The sequence below is a fragment of the Candoia aspera genome, chromosome 4, assembly GCF_035149785.1.
Source record: "Candoia aspera isolate rCanAsp1 chromosome 4, rCanAsp1.hap2, whole genome shotgun sequence".
Taxonomy (NCBI): Eukaryota; Metazoa; Chordata; class Lepidosauria; order Squamata; family Boidae; genus Candoia; species Candoia aspera.
This window is the reverse complement of record NC_086156.1, coordinates 18689887-18711464: the sequence shown is the minus strand read 5'-3', so window position 1 is coordinate 18711464 and position 21578 is coordinate 18689887. Positions and strand designations below refer to the sequence as shown.

At 35.9% G+C, this 21578-nt stretch overlaps 1 protein-coding gene across 2 annotated transcripts in view; it reads right to left on the bottom strand.

The window, feature by feature from the left end:
* Positions 1-21578, bottom strand: part of ARHGAP21 (Rho GTPase activating protein 21) — a 101681-nt gene that overhangs the window by 27956 nt on the left and 52147 nt on the right. Inside the window, exons 4-8 of one of the 2 annotated variants that reach the window (XM_063303511.1) lie at positions 18686-18778; positions 17920-17998; positions 14805-14859; positions 5145-5174; positions 1755-3687 (exon numbers count right to left, since the gene is read on the bottom strand). In XM_063303511.1, coding sequence (XP_063159581.1) covers positions 1755-3687; positions 5145-5174; positions 14805-14859; positions 17920-17998; positions 18686-18778 — 2190 coding nt within the window. The remainder of the gene's footprint in view (positions 1-1754; positions 3688-5144; positions 5175-14804; positions 14860-17919; positions 17999-18685; positions 18779-21578) is intronic. The other variant, XM_063303512.1, reaches the window with a different exon arrangement.

The window sequence follows — 21578 nt, the reverse complement described above, 5'->3', positions numbered from 1 at the left end:
AAAGACAGTCACAATTTGGAGTCACATGTAAATATGTCAGAACCTGCAATTAATACTGCATCAAGTGCATTTTGGAAATACAGACACATGCAGACAAACTTGTTTTTTAACTGAAATGTATTTCTTCCCCTTCCTCCCCCAATCTATTTTGGTCAATATATTGCTATGACCCCTTTTTGCCAGTTTTTTCATAGCAGCCTTTTTTCTTATATAATGAGCAGAATCTCATTTTCCATATTTGCAAACTGATAAGCATCCTATTCTCAGAAACAATTGTTTAAGATCTTTCTAATCCCTGTATTTATTATATTCTGCCTGGCATTCTTATTTCTCTTTATATTTCATATTATTCCTGAACTTGAAAGGTATTCACACATATACTGATTCTATTCTTTTTCATTTTAAACATTTTACCCAAGATGTGGAATGACAAATTGGCTAAATAAATGCCATTAATAGGAAATGTTTTACTCATTCATTAAAAGTTGGGCTTTTTTTTTTTTTGGCAGTATATACCTTTTAAATAAGATAACCTTAGGCATGCTTTTAACTTTAGGCTTGCAATTAGAAATAGGTCTGATTTCAATGGGATCTACACCATACAAATCTGCACAGCATTGCAGCTAAAGTTGCTTATAGAAACAGAATAAAGCAGAATTTCTTAAAGTTTATCATATCACCAAGTGTTTAGTGCTGCTTATATCAGTACGCAAATGCTGTATTTTTTTTAAAAAAAAATCAGCATTATTATTAAGTTCTATTGAAATCAATATGGCAACAAATCCCCCATGACACTCTTCTAGATTAATATATTTATGTAAATATGGACTTTTCCCATTCAATCAGCATGTTAGTATGAATGATACATACAGACAAATGAGAAATGTTCTTCAGTCAGATAGCTGCAATATTAACCTAATAATCAGAACTCAAAGGGGTGGGGAAAAGGTGAAAAGAAGCAACTTCAATATAAGCTTCACAGCCTTGCATATTTATTCAGGGCCTGGAATGGTGTTATGTATACATGTATGCATGCATGACCACCTTGCTCTGTCAGTGTCTGCCCAGGCTCATAAACATTTTAAATAGTATAATGTGAAAAAGCTATTTTTATCCCCCAACCTTTTAACTCTAAATTTTAACCTCTAAATGTTAATCTCTATTTTCTAATCAGATAGCTCTTAGGATTTGTAAATCACCCCCTCCCTTAGATGGAGGCCTAATTTCAGCTATTTTATGGCATAGGATGTTATGTCCTCAGTGGTTTTTAGCAGTTTTTGTACTTTTTCTTTTGTACAGTTTTACACTGTTCACTTTTAGTGCTCTGGTTGGTTGGTTGATTGATTGATCAAATTTGTATAGCTGCCCATCTCACTTGCATGTGACTCTGAGTGGTGTACACAATTACAACAAAATTAAACAATCAACATAATTTATCCATTAAAACTGTTACAAACAATTAAAAACTATTTCTAGCACATTCTGCACTGGTCTTCCCCTACTGCAGTCTTAGTCTTATTTTTGCATACATACTAGTGTTGGAGTGCAACAATAAAAGATTTGATTTGAGAATAATATGGTGGTAGAATGTTCAAGGGCCCTAGTAGGCACTGTGGAGTTCAAATACATTTTTAAAATTACAGTTTAGGAAACTAACTATACTGAATAAAACCGTATATTCATGTAAAAGGATTAAGGACCCAAATACAGTATGTATCAAATTCAGAGGAAAAAAAATGGATGGTTTTGCTCACCTATAAATGGAATAGATGCCAAGGAATCACCAGGTGGGCTTGAGCTAGAGGCTTTCCTTTCTTCTATTCTTTTTATATGAACTTCTCGGCGTGCATCGTTGGGTAACCAACAAGTGGTCTCAGAGGCAGGTTCTTGATCGTTTACAGCTAAAATATAGGATTGATGTCGCAAAAGTTGTGGCGTTTGATGGCCAGAAGGAGACTTTTCCCGTAAGACAACTTCCTTCTCATTTGCCACATCCATTGGTTGAACCTCAGGCTGTTTTATATCTTCTGTTTCAAAATCTTGACTCTTTTGTCTGACATCTAAATTAACAGAGGTAGTTAAGTGCTCATTCATTTGTGGGACAAATTTGGCAGAAGCTGTGCAGGAAACAGGGGAAAGATTAGCCTTGCCCATTTCTAATTTGCGATCTGGTAGAATTTCTGCATGTATCCTTGATTGTTGAGTTAACAAACCACTATGGTGCACATGATTAATTTCTCTTTGGTCTTTAGTAGCAGCACTATCCAGACTCTGATTAAGGGGAAATGATGGCTTTGCTGCATGAAGTACAGAGGTCTTCAAAGAACTACTTCTTGTGCTTCTAGCTGTCAAGTGAGATGATCTTTCCTGAAAAATGGCTGTAGACTTTGAAGCTCCAGTGGCTGGCAAATCTCTGGAGGGCTGCAGCACTTTTACATCTGGTGAAACCTTCTGGAACTGAGAAAAGGGTCCTAAGGCTCGGTTGCTTATTTGTCTGCCATCTGAATGACAAGCACCAGAAGCCATAGTAAAATTTGAACCACGAAGGGACAGGTGAAAGGTATGTTGCCGCGGTCTTTCATAAATGCCTCGACGATCTTGTTCAGTAAATCCAGTACATTTGTAAGTCTTTTTTCTGGCTCTGCTTGAATCTGCAGCAAGATTTTCAGTGTGAGCATTTTCCACTGCTTCACCCTGTTTGCCTAAATAGTCCCAGGAGCGTGTCCTATGATTTCGGGGGCTGGCAACTGGTGAAGTTAGAGTATCTTGTGAAGCACTCCTTGGCCACTCTTTGAGTAATACAGGATCCTCAAGTCTTTCCTGGGATATGCTCCTCTGCCGAATTTGTACAGACTGTGAGATCCTATCATGAGAAGTGCTTCTGCGACGTACCTGTGAACCAGTACAATTTGCTACCGCTTGATTATAATCTGTTGTATTCTGAGATGCTGCTCTTAAACTATCTAACCTTTCCTGTATGGTTCTGCAACCATACATGTGCAAGCGTCTGTTATCAATGTATTCTTTATAGGTTTTGTAATTTTTCCAGTCTATGTGTTGATGGGCACTTGGAGAAGTATAGTGATTAGTAGCGATAGAATCTAGACTCTGAGCAGGAGATCTACAACTTGAAGCTCCTTCTGGGTGCCCTCCATAGTTTCCAGAATCATTAGCTATTCCTGGGGGATCTATTGGCCTTGTAAGTGGAGTCTGGGGAAGTACAACAGCAGTGGACATTGAAGAAGAAGGTGAAGTGGTTCGTGCTTTTGTTTTTAGAGAGGTTTGTTCCTTGAAACCGTATCTTATATCCTCTGTCCGGTGTGATGGACTAGTGTGGTTTGTTCTAACCGATGAGAAGTCTACAGCCTTCTCAGAAGGCACAACAACAGTTCTTATAGTCTCATTACAAACACAGACGGCTGTGTTAGATTTTGCAATATCTGTTGGAGATGGAGGCACTTGTATTTCTTTCCTGTAGGCCTTTTCAGGTTGTGCTGATGTCCGTACAGCTCTGCTACTTGGTTGCTTTCCCAGTGATGAGTCAGGAGGTGCTTTCTCAATAGGTTGTGCCATGACAGAAGCTGGAGATGTTAATCGAGGATAACATATTGGTGGAGGCTCAGGTATGTTGCGAGCATTACCACTATAGGCTTCGTTGCCTTTCAGGTAGGCATCCTGGGAATATGCCTGTGCACAGAAAATTTTAAAAGTAATTAAATCACTAAGTATTTGGTGGGAAACTATCACTTTATTTCAGGGAGATGAATGCACTAAAGCTAAATTCTTTGACAGAAATGGACTTCTTATACAAAAAGAATACATAGGTGCTCTCTACTAAGGGTTGCTGTTCAGTGAACATGAAATGTCAAATTCTTTCTACCAGTATTTCCCATGGATGAAAATATAGCATGAAAAGTTTCCAAAAAGAAGCATGCTCCACATATATAGGTGCAGCATTTGCTAGAACATGTGTGTGTGCGTGCGCGTGTTCATATTCTAGCAAATGCTGAAAGTGATTAAGAGAGAGATTTGTGATTATAAACTAGTTTTTTCCCCGTGACATCTTTAAATCTCTTCTTCCCTCTTGATATTTCTGATGCTAGAAGCTAGGTTTCTGTAGATATCGACAGGTTAAATAAGGAAAACTGTTATCCTCAAAAATTTGCAGTTTGTTGTCACATAGAAACAGCAAGAAGCCTCTGCATTTGATCCAGTGGCTTTTCTAAAAGGCACAAGTCCTGTATCTAACACAACTAGACAGTGGCAATGTCTTTGTTGCCAGCCAACGCCCACCCTCCCTTTGAATAAACTTGCATGTTACTTATATAAATTCCACACTCTTCATAGTGGTGCCATTTTTTAACTCAAAGACATCCCCAACATACATTGTTGGTAAGTATTTACAAGCACTCAGTGTGAAACACAGTCTGTCTTAAGGTATTTTTTTCCTTATATGCTTCATAATGTTCATCTTACCTTGTATTTTAAAAATCTGATTCTTAAAGAAAATATTTTTAAATTTTGCATTATTTCTTTTGTATTAAATCATTTCTATAACTAGCAACAGCAGCATTATTTGCAAGGTCTCCCCAGAACATTACGAACACTATTATTTTATACTTTGCAATGACTTCCTGTAACAGTAATAGAAAATTTAAGAATTGACAATGCAGATATCTTTTCCTGATGCTTTTAAAACAAACACAGCTTATGTGTGGTATAGTATTACAGCATTTCCTGCTCAAATCATAACATGCTCCATTCAGACAAATCAACATGCCCTGCCTTAGCATTAAGACAGTTGTAGAAGCCTAAATGCAGCCATAAACATTAGATGGAGCGCAAGTGCTGAGCATGAAAAGGGCGAGGCGTTTAAAACACACAGCTTGCTAAATTTTACTGCGAGCATTAGTTAAATGCAAACAAAGTATTATAAGCAATTTTTAAATTAAAAAATCCAAATATCTAACACAGGCACACGTTAACGTGATAACAGGATCGCTATTACAATTGAGATTCAGCTAACCAGCAGATCTAGCTTGCTTTCAGCAAGTTGCAGGCTTTAACAATCCAGATTCTTGCAGATCTATGAAGAAACACATGCCTTACAAAAATCAGAGAAATGGCTTCGGTACGTTTCTTACCAGTGCTGTAATATCCTTTGAAAACTGCAGCTGGCAGAAAACAGGAAAACATAGTAAAAGCTGCTTATGTATGTAAAGATAAAATTATGTTGTCATATTGATGCTGTATACACAGCCAGCTAAAAATACAGCTACACCGATTTCTCTGGAAGGTACCAAGACAGCTAAAGTGCACCGGAGCGCACACAATAACTTCAGCCTTCTTGTGAGCATGTCAGTCCTGGGTTTTCACCTGCTTCTTGAATTTATTCCCTAGCCTTCCAGAAAAAAGAAAATACGTTTGTGCTGTGTTGCTTCAGTGCATCTTTCCTGCTGCAAACGGAGCCCTCTGCTTGTGCCACAAGGCATCCCTTCTCCTAGAGCAACATAACAGTCTTTCATCTCCTCTGAGCTGCTGCCATCCCTGCTTCCAGATGACGAAACAAGGGCTTTATTATGCATTTTAAATCTGTGCACTCCTTCCCCTCATACATCTGAACAGAGCCACAAGCCGTCAGCTGACTCTACATCTGACATTAGAAGGATGATTTCAGAATAATTTTCATTAAAAAAAACACTCTCATCATGTGATCATTTTCATTTTGTATATCTTTGCTGTTCCTTCCGTGACAAATTAGGAACTGGCTGTGCTTCAACTGTAAGGTGTATCAGTTACATCAGAAAATATACACTCTGCATTTGTGTATTTTTCAGATTAAGAGAAGAAAACAGGGAAGCAGATACATTGGAAAAATGCATCTGGAAAATTAAGCAATGGTGCATTCTAAGGAAACAACACATTGAGTGACATTCTGAAATATGCCTATACTGCCTCCCTGGTCTAATGTAGGTAAAAATATTTATTCTCAAATCTGCACCTTTGCAAGATACTGAAAAGTAGACTTTAAAAAATTAGCTTGAAAAAAAATGTAAAGCTGTGGAGGTGATTATAATCAGTTGCAAACCATTTCCTGGTTCATTTTCTATTAACAAAAAATACTAAAAAGTACAGAATGTTAAAAATATGTAACAAGATGTCACATTTATCTAGAGGTAAACCTTTTGGAAATCAGAGCGTTTTGGAGTGGGCAGCTCCATTTACTATGTATATAGCTAGATACAGAAAATATGTAACCCAAAATAAAATTTTTACAGTGATACCAAATATGTAAGACTTCCATGTACAGATACAGCCTTTATATTTATATTTACTTTTTTATTGAATTAGTTAGACTGGTCCAAACCTAATTACAGTTAGGCCTGCTGAAATCAACAAGGCAAGTTAGTCATGACTGAAGTTCCATCAAAGGGATCCAAGGGCAGTCACCAATCCACCCAGCTTTAGCAGTAAAGCATTCTGCCAAAAGGCCTTAAAGTGATATTCCACTTTATAATTTTGAGAGGACACAAATATTATACATTAAATAAAATCAGAAGCTTCATAAAAGAACTGAAATTTCAGGCTGTTTTATTTTTTCTATTAGTATTATCATCACGACCTCCTATTACTACTACAACAGCAAAAGCTTTAGCAATTAAGGTAACCCTTTATGGAGAAAATTGGGCTTTCTTCCAATCCATCCTTAATTCACCTCTGCTATTGTATCTCTGACAGCCCTGTTGCCTCTTAATTAAGCTGTACGTATTAGTTCCTTACCTGAGATGTAGAGAAATATACCATTGTAGATCGGCTATCAGAAGACATGGTCCTTAAGCATCTCTACATCAATTAACTACATCCTGTTTCTGAACCTACCAGGCTATGTGTGTTGACAGTGAATTAATATACTATTGAGGTTACGTAGTCTACCTTTAGAGTACAAAGAAAACTGCACAGTGCAAACTGACCAGTAGACTGAACTACAAATTAGAATGTTTCCTGTGTCAGGGAGCTATGGAAACCAGCTGCCAACCAGCACCCAGTTGGAATAAATACCTGAGAAAAGCCCCAACCCAGCTTAGAAGAAATTCAATGGAACTAAAAGGCATTCCACAATATTCATTTCCAGGACTCAGCCATGAAGAAGTGATGACTGGAAGATACAGGAATGAGTTTAGTTGAAATGCAGTGTGGCAGTTAAATAAAAAGCCTGAATGGCAACACTGGTCCACACCAGATCTGTAGACTGAATACGTTTTAAAATTTATGGATAGTCCATTGCTTTAAGAAGAAGTAACGTAAGATGGCAAATATCTACATCCCAGAAGCTGCCATCCTCTTCAAACTCGAAAGATGTACAGAGAAGCCCAGTGATGGATGCAAATTAGGGAAGCCTTCCTTGGACTATTGCAATTCTCTTCATACAGGTAACTTTAATATGTAATTATTTAGCATGATTAGGATAAGCCTGTGGAAGTTTGGAGATCATAAACTCTCTACCTACCCCCAATATGGAAAGGAGTTCAGAAGCTTCACTTACATTTTTAATTAACTAAAACTCATTGAGTCAACTGAACCTGAATAAATTACAGTTAATTTTAATTGGGGCTTACTAATGTAGAATAATTTTTCAGGGACATGTTTGAACCAGAGATTCAAAACAAGCCTACTTGAAACTGCAAGTAATAAAGTTGACTTGCTTTATAAATCATAGTGAAGATTAATCAGAAATGATTCTTCTAAGAAGGAAGAAATGGAGCATGCCAAGCCAAGGCCTTTACAGGCTTGTCCTATTAACACTGAACTTGTGATATAAATTTAAATAATAAATAAATAAACATATACGTAAACACGATAAGTTTGCACAGAAATTTTAATGGACTCCTATGAGTTCTCCCCAAAGCACCCAGGGAAGTAATAACAATTTCACATCTGTGATGTATGAATTGGGACCTAGCAAAAACCTAACTTGTTACAAACCACTGTGTAATTATGTTCAGGACAATCTGTTTCAGTTAACAGGAAACATCACAAATACTCATCTACAGATGCTTTAGGAAATAAAGTCAATATCTAATTTTCTAACACTTAGGGGAAAATCATAATATGTTTAGAAAGGGACCATCCACTGATTCTAATTCATTTTCTAAAAGTTAAAAATGTTGGTGAATAACAGAGAGAAATCTGAATAAAACCTTTCCCCTTTTGTCATTTTTATGCAATGGTGTCTAGCCCTGTGAGGCAATCAAACTCAAAACAAGAATCACTTTGACTTCCAGAAAAATGCTTTATTACCTACCAAAATAATTATCCTGCAGAATTTATACCTGGTGTAACTAAGGCAGAGTTATTCCAAATACCTTTCTCACACTTATCCCTTCCCCTGGACTCAATAATATTGTCTGTATAAAAGGTCTCATTTAATATTGTTTTTGTTATTATGACCGTTTCTTGGTGAGAATCAGAAAAGCTGAACTGAGTCATAATTAAAATAATATCATTTACATGGATTTTTAGCAAATTCCAAAAGGATATCTACATTGTCAGCCTAGATTCGCTGCATGTTGGACATGGCATTTAGGATCACTTTGTTGATACTTTCTTCAGGTCCAGTTATTCCCTTGAAATTGCTGATAATGCCTTAAATTTACTGAAATGAAACCATGAAAACCTGGCTCTTCATCCAGGCCTTCAGCAAGGGAGAGTGAGAACCCTCGCTTCATTGCACTTGCCATCTTTTATCTTTATAATGTAATAAATTATTTACATTTTACTGGTTTTATTGCAACTTCTTTGTTCAATCATTGTGATCTGCCCAAAGTCATTGAGAGTTGTGTGACATACAAGTTTAATCAATTATTATTAAATCAGAATAAGCTGGACAGATAAAATTATATGAAACTGTGCTTATACATTGAAGCTCTTCTAGTTCCTGCACCTAGCCTCCACATGTCTCCCCAAACTACTACTGATGTTCAAGAAAACATGTGGAAAGCAGTAGATACTGTCTGATAGAAAAACTAAAAGAATTCCACAGGGTTGCCTTAAAGAAACAGAAATGCCTCGCGGTTTGCACAGGAGAACTCTGGATCCAAACCACTTGGTAACAAGATAGTATCTCCCCATTTCTGGTATCTGACCAATCTTGAATTTTTGAAAATATTTCTTAGAATTTAAATTGTAAACATTAAATTGTAATAATAATAAAGTCATTTTACATGGAAGCTAAACTGTTTAATAATAATAAGTGGGCAAAGCTAGTTCCAAATTCGATGATTTATACAACATATATAGGAAATCCTGCATATCTGGAGGAAACCAGTTTAGGGAGGTTTTTTTCCCCTGTTCTTATATGATCCATATGATACCATTAGTTATACTGTGTAGTAACTTATGGGAGTTTTAATCAGTGACATCATCAAAGTAGGCAATCAAAACCTATGTGGTGCAGACCTCATCAGGTTACAGATCCGACCAGATATGACTTGTAACCTAATCCAAGAAAAATGTCATTAGGTAAGGGTTAAATATAGAATTCTTCAGGATGCAAAGGAAAGGGAGGATTAGGCTTCCCTGATTTCAAATTGTATTTTGCAACCTGCTGTTTGGTTTGGATGAAAGAGTGGGTGTTGCTGAGACATAAAAGAATGTTAGAAGTAGTTGATGGAAAAAGAGTTAGAGAAACAACATGGAGTTTTGCCGCTATACATGATTACAGCTGCAAGACGTCTATATGCACAACAATAGAAAGATCCACAAATACCTACGGTTGAAGATTGGATTCTTAAATTAATTCACTTGGCACAACAGCACTAATAAGAGAACACTCTGTTTCTGGATTTATGTCTACTTGGCAACCACCTTTAGAATACTTGCTTGTAATAGAAAAAAATGAAGTTTTGACTTTGGGTTTTAGTGATTAAATGGTTTGTTTTAATAGAAATAATATTATGATAGTTTAATTAATGGTAAGAGATTAGATTTGTAAATTTATCTATCTACATTGGTATTGGAGAAAGTCAGAAATCACTTTCCGTTTCTGTTTTCTCTCTATTGACACTTTTATAGTTTTTTTTTTTCTTTAGTTCTGTTTTCTATCTATTCTATACTTCCTTTTTTGTATCTTAATTATACTTTGGAAAAAAATAAAAGAAATAAAAGAAAAAGAAAAAAATGTTATAATTAGAAGGACATAACCTGAGGTTTGGATGGAATAGGTATTTATGGTACAATAAAGTTAATGTAGACTTTAAAAATCATTTTGATAGAGGTGCCATGTTGTTGTTGTTTATTCGTTTAGTCGCTTCCGACTCTTCGTGACTTCATGGACCAGCCCACGCCAGAGCTTCCTGTCGGTCGTCAACACCCCCAGCTCCCCCAGGGACGAGTCCGTCACCTCTAGAATATCATCCATCCATCTTGCCCTTGGTCGGCCCCTCTTCCTTTTGCCCTCCACTCTCCCTAGCATCAGCATCTTCTCCAGGGTGTCCTGTCTTCTCATTATGTGGCCAAAGTATTTCAGTTTTGCCTTGAATATCATTCCCTCCAGTGAGCAGTCTGGCTTTATTTCCTGGAGGATGGACTGGTTGGATCTTCTTGCAGTCCAAGGCACTCTCAGAATTTTCCTCCAACACCACAGTTCAAAAGCATCAATCTTCCTTCTCTCAGCTTTCCTTATGGTCCAGCTCTCACAGCCATATGTTACTACGGGGAATACCATTGCTTTAACTATGAGGACCTTTGTTGTCAGTGTGATGTCTCTGCTCTTAACTATTTTATTGAGATTTGTCATTGCTCTTCTCCCAAGGATTAAGCGTCTTCTGATTTCCTGACTGCAGTCAGCATCTGCAGTATTTCCTTGCACCTAGAAATACAAAGTCTTTCACTGCCTCTACGTTTTCTCCCTCTATCTGCCAGTTATCAATCAAGCTGGTTGCCATAATCTTGGTTTTTTTGAGGTTTAGCTGCAGGCCAGCTTTTGCACTTCTTTCACCTTCATCATAAGGCTCCTCAGTTCCTCTTCGCTTTCAGCCATCAAAGTGGTATCATCTGCATATCTGAGATTGTTAATGTTTCTTCCAGCAATTTTAACTCCAGCCTTGGATTCCTCAAGCCCAGCATGTCGCATGGTGTGTTCTGCATACAAGTTGAATAGGTACGGTGAGAGTATACAACCCTGCCATACTCCTTTCCCAATCTTAAACCAGTCCGTTGTTCCGTGGTCTGTTCTTACTGTTGCTACTTGGTCGTTATACAGGTTCTTCAGGAGGCAGACAAGATGACTTGGTATCCCCATACCACTAAGAACTTGCCACAATTTGTTATGGTCCACACAAAGGCTTTAGAATAGTCAAGACGACAGAAATGGATGTTTTTCTGAAACGCCCTGGCTTTTTCCATTATCCAGCAGATATTGGCAATTTGGTCTCTAGTTCCTCTGCCTTTTCTAAACCCAGCTTGTACATCTGGCAATTCTCGCTCCATGAATTGCTGAAGTCTACCTTGCAGGATCTTGAGCATTACCTTACTGGCATGTGAAATGAGTGCCACTGTTCGATAGTTTGAACATTCTTTATTGTTTCCCTTTTTTGGTATGGGGATGTAAGTTGATTTTTTCCAATCTGGTGGCCATTCTTGTGTTTTCCAAATTTGCTGGCATATAGCATGCATTACCTTGACAGCATCATCTTGCAAGATTTTGAACAGTTCAGCTGGGATGCCGTCGTCTCCTGCTGCCTTGTTAGTAGGAATGCTTCTTAAGGCCCACTCAACCTCACTCTTCAGGATGTCTGGCTCTAGCTCACTGGCCACACCGTCAAAGCTATCCCCGATATTGTTATCCTTCCTGTACAGGTCTTCCGTATATTCTTGCCACCTTTTCTTGATCTCTTCTTCTTCTGTTAGGTCCTTGCCATCTTTGTTTTTGATCATACCCATTTTGGCCTGGAATTTACCTCCGATGTTTCTAATTTTCTGGAAGAGGTCTCTTGTCCTTCCTATTCTATTGTCTTCTTCCACTTCCGCGCATTGCTTGTTTAAAAGAGGTGCCATATTAAGAATATTCTGTTCTGTTTATTTATTTAAATGCCTTTATTGGTTTCAGCACAGGAAGCGTTTTATAGAAAAGATACACCAGGCAAAAAGAAATGTTTAACATATCAAGATATGCTAATATAGGAACATGGGGAACTTAAAATGAAGTCAAGAGAACAACTGACTGCAGTGGGATTTGGTTTTCAATGGTTTTCATATATAGAACTGAGAGAGAGATTTAATATAGATTAAAAAGTAACGAATTATACAACGTAAGATAGAATTTGAAATTGAGTTATGTACAAATGATGAACATGTGATTGCTAAAATGTATAAACTTTTGCTGAGATTTGAAATGGAAGAAGAACAAGGTGAAAAGTACATTAAAAATGGGCTAAGAATGTTGGTTATAATATACAGACAGATCAATGGCAGAGGATGTGATTAAAAGGACTGAAATTCACATTGCGTTACAATTAGAACTTTTACAAAACGATATACTATTGGTATACGATACCAGAAAAATTATTTAAGATGTATAAAGGTACGTCTAATCAGTGTTGGAAATGTGGAAAACATGAAGGATTACTTCACCATGCATGGGGAACTTGTGAAAGAGTAAAAAAAATTGGATACCAATACATATAATGATACAAAGAATATTAAAGATCAACACTGAAATGAAAGTAGAACTTTTCTTATTGGGACTTATGGATAGCCAATTAGAAAAGACTTTGGAAGACTGGTTTTGTACATGGTCATTGCAGCGAGACTATTACAACCTTTCTACAAAGGTAGAAAGTTATATACTGAAATACCTACAATGGAGGAATGGATTGCCAAGATGATGGGATTTGCAGAAGTGGCAACATTGACCTGTTTGGGCAGGGGTAAGACAATAAGTACTTTTGTTAAAGACTGGAAACTTCTTGTGGACTTTTTGCTGAAAATGGAGAAAAAATGAACTGGTGATTTATAGATTTGCTGATTAAAAAGGGTTGAATATGGGAAGAAAGGAAGTATAAGTTTGTTAGTAACTGCTGAAAAGAAGATTGGAAGTCGCTTCTTTCTATATCTTTCCTTTTTTTACTTGCACTACTTTTCACACCTTTTTAATTTTTTTCTTACTTTTACTTCATATTATTTCATGTTTATCCTTTATATATATGCAAATATTTAATAAAGATTATAATAATAATTTTAAAAGAAAGAAAGGTGTCATCAGGTCATGAACTCTATTGGATAAGATGTGTTACCAAATCCCATTAAGAAAAGCTGCTTACCCTCCCTAAAGGTCATATTGTTGATGTCTAGTAACCCTAGAGTTTTACTGAATTGAAAACCTGTATTTTGGAGCAAAATCTATTTTGAGCACTTTTGCAATCAAGAAAGTCCTAATAAGGTTTTGTTTTGGGTAAGTTTAAAATCAGCACTTTAGATGCAGGAAATAATAATTTTAAACCACAGCCTGTATTTCTGAAAGGTAAAGACACATATTTTTGAAAAAATTAACCTGAAATATGCATGCCCAGACACACGTACAGAGAGTACCTTACTTAAATGCATAAAAAAGGAACTTATTTGCCTTGTCTAAAAGTTAAAGAAACATACTTTTGCAAAGTTGAACTGGAAACAGATACACACATACAACTACGCATCCTCTAACCCACCAGAAAGCAATGAAAAAAATGAACATTAAAACATGTCCTATTTTGAGTCTTTCTGAGGGAACATAAAAGCTGGTAGAAAACTTCAAACTCCTATGTACAAAAATAATGTTTCAGGCTATTTCTAACACCACCACCCTAATTTTATTTTACTTTGTATAATTTTTATAAGCAGTGAGGTCTCAAGATGTTAGCATAACACAGATTCTGAAAGCCTCTATCATAAAAATCCTCCATCATTGTCTGATGAGTTGTTTACATGGGCAAAAAGAACAAACTCATGGCTGCACAGAAAGAGCTCATCAAATACTTTTGCTGTAGACTTACCTGATCTGAGGCCCTCTGGATCGTCACAAATATTCTAACAAGCAGGACACTTTTGTTGAATTGGCAACCTTCATACAGTGCATTGAGGAAGACATGAATCCACTTTCAATTTGGCTCCAATGTTTGACAATGAGGAAGGATTTTTATGATACAGACTTTCAGAGTCTGGGTCATGCTAACACCTTGATCTTTATACTTGTCATTTGCTGTGTTGCAAAATTTACAATAACAAGTTGATATAACACTCTCCTGTGTATTCTCCTCAAACAGGATGCTTGGTTCAGGAGTGCAGAGTCTCTTTCTTCTTCCAGGCCTTCACTATGGAGGCCCAAGGGTCAATTTTACACCAAACAAATCAGCCTCTATGTTGCTACACCTAAATATGTTTCCCTTAGTCCAAGAGGAAAATAGTTTTCTTCAAAAATAGTTTCTGTCTCTATTTTTCTGAAGATAATCAGATTATTTTCACCTTCTTATATATGTTTTTCAGTATCCTGTTCAAGCTAACAGTGTCTATTTATTCCATTAAAATGAACTGTAACAAACACAAAAAGTTCTTTTTCTCTATTTCATTTTATATTTTTTACCTATTTATTTATAGCACTACAACTGCAAAAAATTATAAATTATTCCCCTCCCCCTCTTAATTTTTTGCAGAAATAGCATTATTCAAAGCTTCATTACATTCAATATGCTACTTAAAGACCCAAATCCCTTTTGCAGGAATGCTATGGAGACTTTTATTTTAGATTTCAGATCAGAAATGTAACTTACAAGTTGAAGAATGTCCTCATCTTTTGGCATAATGCTAAGTTCCAATACACTGTCACTGTGGGAAAGAATAAATACACAACTTTATTATCAAGGAAATAAATTACTCTATGAATAATTTGAGAGGGAATTTCATTTCTAGCTATGAAAGTAGGAATGTTAATAACTTCAGTAGTCACTTTTTTGCAAAACATCCAACATATAAGAAAAACCCAGCACAGAATATATTTATTTCTCTTACACTATTTGCTACAAGTCACTGGTCTTCTTTCAAAGCACAACCCTTGCATTCATCTTCAAAATTACCTACAGGTGGATAATTTATTATGCAATTTTTAAAAATAAAACTAATGTATTCCTGCCATTATGAGATAGAGAGATCAAGCAGCTGATACTAACATAGCCTGAACTACGGGGTGGGGGTAAAGTAAATTTAAATTAAATTAAAACGTAACAAAACTTTAAGGATATCTTCTGTTCATACAATATCCAGTGTAAATATGAAGCCATTAGGGGTAGGCAAATCCTATGAAAGAAGTGTTTCTGTTGAGTCTTCTATCATCTCCATGTGGAGTAATATGGCTTCCAAGGAAGTGTGAATCAGTATTCCTCTTCCTTTTTTTCCCCACTGAAGCAAAGTGGCTGTGCCTGTACACACATGTAGCAATAGCTACAAACAGTTTACAAAGAAGCCATGTGATCCTGGAAGAAGACATAGCTCCTTTAACAATTCAAAGAGAGGTTATTTGTTTGCATTGCCACATTGCAAAGCACCTCTTTCAAAGGATTTGCCCAACCTCAGAAGCCGTATCATTCCACATACAGATGATCAGACATAGGGAAGATAAGCAGTTTGTAAGAAGGAAGCAGTAGGATTTTAAGTAACATTGACAGTATTGCAGGTCAGACCGTCATCATAACTTCCTCCCTAACATAAATTTCAAATCGGGATATGGACATTGGTTACTGATTGGATCGATACAACTTTCTTAGGATCAGTACAGTCCAAAGTTTAACTTTTCAAGATCATTTTAAAGGAAGCCATTAAAATAAAATTTTCTTTTAAATATTAATATTAATATAAATATTCTTTTTGCTCAATTTTATCTAGTAATAAACTTGTGCAAATTAATTTCACCATACTAGCATTTTCAATAGTTTTGTGATGCCAAATCTTCATGGAAAAGTTGTGAATTGTTTTCTTAATGCTAATTATAATTTAAGAATTCTTACAAAATGTTCATATGAAATGTCAAGTACAGAATGGAAGAGACAGATCAAGCATAATGAAGCGCAGTCCCATAATTTTTAAAGACTCCTATGTAAAATACTGATCAAAAGATAACGAGTTTAGTTTCACATCTGCTGCACTATTAAATTGACTGGTGCCAAAAGGGGCTGAATAAAAACACGACGACAGCCTCAGCAGACTAGAATCCTATATGCTTTAATCCTACGTGCTTTAATCAAAAGTAGAACAGACTTTGAAAAAAGTGGAAAACAAAGGGCTACAAATTTACATCTAAAAAAACTTTTAATGAATCCTGACACTGTATCTTCTTTTAATCCATGCTTGGCTCATTATAATGTTTTATGAAATTCTCAAAATTACATATGAAATCCAGGATGTACAGTATTTATTTAAAATCTGCATATTATTCCAAAAGTAAACTGTACATGTATTTCTGCCTTGTAGAACTACAAAGTGCATTTGGGAGCGTATAATGGAGTACTTCTCAATATAAACAGAACTGTTCAAATTCTTTTACATGGAATTTTAATATTTAGAGAGAATGGTTTTCACTGAATGTTACTTTTCCCGAGACCATAAGATTTGCAATCTCTCTTTTTTAGGAATACTGGATGTGCTAAAGAAGAGGTAGGAGCCTGTGGTCTTCTGGAAATTGTTGGACTACTTTACCTTGAACTGGCAACAATGAATAGAGCTGACTAGAACTGCAGATCAACAACATCTGGGAGATAATGGCTTTGTCACCTAAATATTGGCCCTGTTCCCACAACATGTTTAATTAGGTCAATCGGGAGGGGCATTATGTCATTGGAACCTCAAAAAAGGCTCAACTGATCTAGTAAATGAATCCCAGGGGCTAATATTTAGCACAAAACAGACCCACACTTATAAAGGATTAAATTAACTCCAACTATCTAGCCATGTTTTGAGAACACCAAATCCCAGTCAATTGCTCTCTTTTGCTTACCCAGCCTTGCTAGAAATAGAGGTGGAAAGAAGAGGCTGAATTCAATCACCCAAACAGCCTGCTTGGCCAATCAGAAAGGAGCTAATAATATAATGAAGCCTGCCAGTACTTCCTGGGACAAGGGTCCGTTGATGGGATACCAGACATCTTGAGAAAGTGAGAAACTGAATGACCATACATTCAACAGCCATTTGAAGTTACGATGGCAGTGAACGAGGGGGACTTACAATGGGTCCTTGTAGTTGTGGCCATAGCAGTGTCCCCATGGTCACATGATCGCGATTTGCAACCTTCACTGTCAGCCTCTGACAAGTAAAGTCAACAGGGAAGCCGGCAGGAGGTCGCAAATGGTGATCACATAACCGCGGGACGCTGTGACTGTGTGGGATTCACCTAATGACAGCAACTGGGACTGCCGCAACAAGTCAGCACGATCACATGACATTGTGCTTTACAACTGTGTTGCTTAGCAACAGAGTTCCTGGTCTAACTGCAGTTGGTAAATGAGGACTACCTGTATTCCTGAAAGGTGACTTTTGGACCCAACTAATATGATTATACGTTAGCAAAACAACTAGTAAGAAGATTTGACTTGGTTAGTGAATGACTGGTTTAAGTACATTATGGAAAGAAAATCCCTACAGATTATAAACTCTGGTGTAAGGTGCAATAAAATTCACTTCAGAATTCTTTTCATTCCTGTAAGTATTATCAACAAGAAAAGCCAGAATGAAATGGTTAAACTGTAAGGGGAGAACAAATGAATGTTTTTAACCATTTGACATTGAGGTTTAATTGCAATTCATCATATCCTATCACCACAGGACAAAACATAAGTAAATCAACACTTTTTGAAGATATACTTTATGTGAAATTAAACTTATAAATAAATGGTTTACCTGTTCTGAATTAAAGCAATTACTTGAGAATATGTCTTTCCTATGACACTTTCCCCATTCACTTTTATAATTCTGTCACCTACAGGATAAAAAAAAGAAACATGGGTCATTCTTTTCTTGATTTAAAGTTGGCACAAATGTTTAACAAAAAAAGGGGGAACTAAAAAATATATCACTTCCATTTTCTTCTTTACATCTACTATAACGTCATAACTGGGATTATTATAATAAAACTGGGGGTGTTATCATGGATGAAATCTACAAGCGTAGGACTCATTTATTATTCCAGACTTCATGGGCCTCACATTATGGAAATACGTTACAACTTCTTGCCTCTTTCTAACAATATGTGAAGTGACTGTGGTTTTCAAAACTCATTAACCTTTTTTTTTTAATTGACTAACAAAAACAACTAGCAATAAATCACTAAAACCGCCTAAAAAAGAATTAGCTAGATACCAGTCTTAACCAAAAGTTCTCTTCTAGCTCAGAAACAACCACTTAAAAAAATAATAAGCTAATGGGAGGCAAGGAATTTCCACTATAGCCAAATGGCCATTAAATTGTTAATGGTATTTTATGCTTGTGTAAAATATACAAAATGTACTTCATGTATGTAAAATGTCTTAATGTTATAAGGACTTGATTTGCCAAGCAATGGACTTTGGGATGAAGTTTAAATTTGCCTATTGAATTGATATCTATAAAACAGTACACCAATCAAATTCAGAGATATCATCACTATATAAAGAGTTGTGAAAGATACCTGTGCACAGTCCAGCTTCAAAAGCAGGCCCTCCTTCCTTAACTTGTTTAACAAATATGGTATCCATTGGCTCCAGTCTGTTTCTTGGTTTCCCTAAAAGACAAGTTGGACATAAATTCTGAGACCATGAAATATTGTATAGATAGTAGAAAGTCTCTGTAAAAAGTCGACATTTTATTATTTAAAAATTAATAATTTTCTCTATTCACATTTTGCAGAGAGTAATTATTTAATTATTGAAATATTATTAATTTCACTGAAGGATCTAGTATTATAAACTACTTTGTATCCACTTTTTTCACATACTGTATAACATGTGGTATAGATCTAAACAGTTGAATCTGGTGGTAACTGTGAAGGATTCCTTAAAAAGCTTAAATGACAAATTTGTGGATAGGTTTCCTAATGTTTACTTTCCAGTAAGATATGCATGGCCAGAAACAAATAATAATAATAATAATAAATAATAATAATAATAATAATACTACAAAGAATTGAAGAAGATCACAAAGTATCAAGATCTGAAAATTGAAGTTGAAAATTATGGCCTAAACCAGCAGTGGTGGTCCCAATGGTTACCGGCACACTGGATGCCATTCCAAAACACCTTGGATGTCACTTAGAAAATCTGCACATTGACAAAATTTCCATCTGTCACCTACAAAAGGCCACATTGCTTGGATCTGCACATATACTACCCAGATACATTACAATGTCCTTGGTTCTTGGGAAGAACTCTATGAGAATGAAAACCAACACCAGCTAAAGAACTGGCAGCTGCGATTTCATGCTGTGTATAACAACAACAATGTAACTAGAAGAATCAAACTAGTAACTAAAATTGAAAAGAATATTAAAATATTCAATTGTTTTCAAACAACTTTGTGAAAGGTATGTAGCACCTATGAGCATAAAGCACTACATTTTTCTATAAAGACCTATGCAATAATGCTCAGTTAATAGATTATATTGGCCTAACACTCCTCTTGCTTCAAAAAAGCTGCATTAAACAAAGGCAGAAACTTTCTTCTTTCAGTGAACTTCATCAAAAGACACAAAGTTTCACTTTCACTACCAGTGATTTATAAAGCGAACATGCAAATGTTCAGATATCCTTAGCTGATGTTTTTCTATAGTTCTCAGTGGGAGAAAAGAACTGTGTGTTAGAATGGTAAAACTCTGCCAGGAAGACTGCTGGACTTCACTCAAAACCAGATAATATATAGTTGTGCAACTTAGCAGAGTAGTAAAGGCATGAAGCGATTTCAGTAATGGGAAAATTCTTGCATCTGGTTTAGAAATATAAAGATACGATTTGTGAAATTCTAGTCAACAGAAATAGCCCAGTAACAACTGAGGTTCTGAAAATCAAGACAAGCAATAAAAGAGGAGCCATGCTGGATCAGAGCGAAGACCCATCTCACGTAACACTTTGTTCTCATGATGGACAACCTGATACCTATGAAGATACAACATACATACATACTGTACATATATTATCACCTCTGTTGCATAAGTATCCCAGAAACTAAGTCAGACATCTATTAGTACTGTAGCCTAAAACACTGAAAGTAATTGATAGTAAGCATATCGTTACTAGAAAGCATGATGTAACATGAATTGGTGTAATCACTGAAAAATAAATTTTGTAACAGTATATACAGGATTTATCAGGATTTATTTACACTTCACTGGTTTTCAGGCTTGATGGTAAACTAGAAGTCAATATGGCCACTTTGGGTGACATAAAGCCTAGATTCGATATAGATCTAGGAATCACCTATGCCCAGCTATCTTTTGTAGGTTTTTTTTTAATCTGTAGTGACAAAATAAGTAATCCTGTACATTTTGTTTACCTAATTATTTCAATAATTGTTTTCAAATTGTTTTGTACAATAACTGACAAAGATTGAAAGATGGATTAAGAGACAGATTTAATCGTATCAGTTAAATGCCAATGGCTGAAGTTCTCCCAAAGGAAGATGCAGCATCTTTAGTAAGAGAAAGAAAATAATAAAGTATATATTGAAAAATATATCTGAAGTTGTCATAAGAAATTCAGAGATGGGGCATCTGAACTAGAATTCTGCAAGTAAAAGTAAAATGATAATTATCTGTTGATATCCACAACTGCTTTTAAGGAAAAGGAGTATCTGTCACAGCTACAAAAGCTTTAATATTCTTGTTGCCTGGGGTTTCAGTAAATCAAAACTTTTTTAAGATGGTAACCAGGAGGGCTACCTTTGTTGTTATGACAGATTGAGGGCTGTCTCAAGAAAGCTGTAGATTAGGATAGCAGATAGAGAAGGTGGTATATGAAGTATGGTGTTGGTGGATACATTGGATGATGATCAACTGAGAGACATTTGAGTGGGGAAGGAAGGAAAGGATGAAGAAACTGAGATTCACCTGCATCAGCCTTCAAAGTCTGATGTCAATCTGGTCTGCTGGACATGGAGGAATAAGATTACCATATCCATTTTGTAATAAACAAATTGTGATTAAATCTTTAAAAATGGCCATCTACTTCTAAATATTTTGGCTCTGGATCTCACAATACAGTATACTAATCCATGTATTATTACTTACCATATAAACGCAAAAGTTCTAGCAATAACTCTCTCAGGAGCACAGAATAGATCAATTGCAATTAAATAAATTAACAATGATGACAATTAAGCTGGATTTTTGCAGCCCAGATACAGCATGTAATAGTAATGATTACAGCAATATTTTCAACAAAGCACATAACAATCACTGGAAGCACACACAGCCAAATTGGAAAGCAGAAAGACAGAAATCACTTACAAAAATCTACTATAACTAGAAAATAATACAAAATGTATCTTATGTTGATGTATAAAGGATGAATTTAGATCCTTCTAGAAAAGAC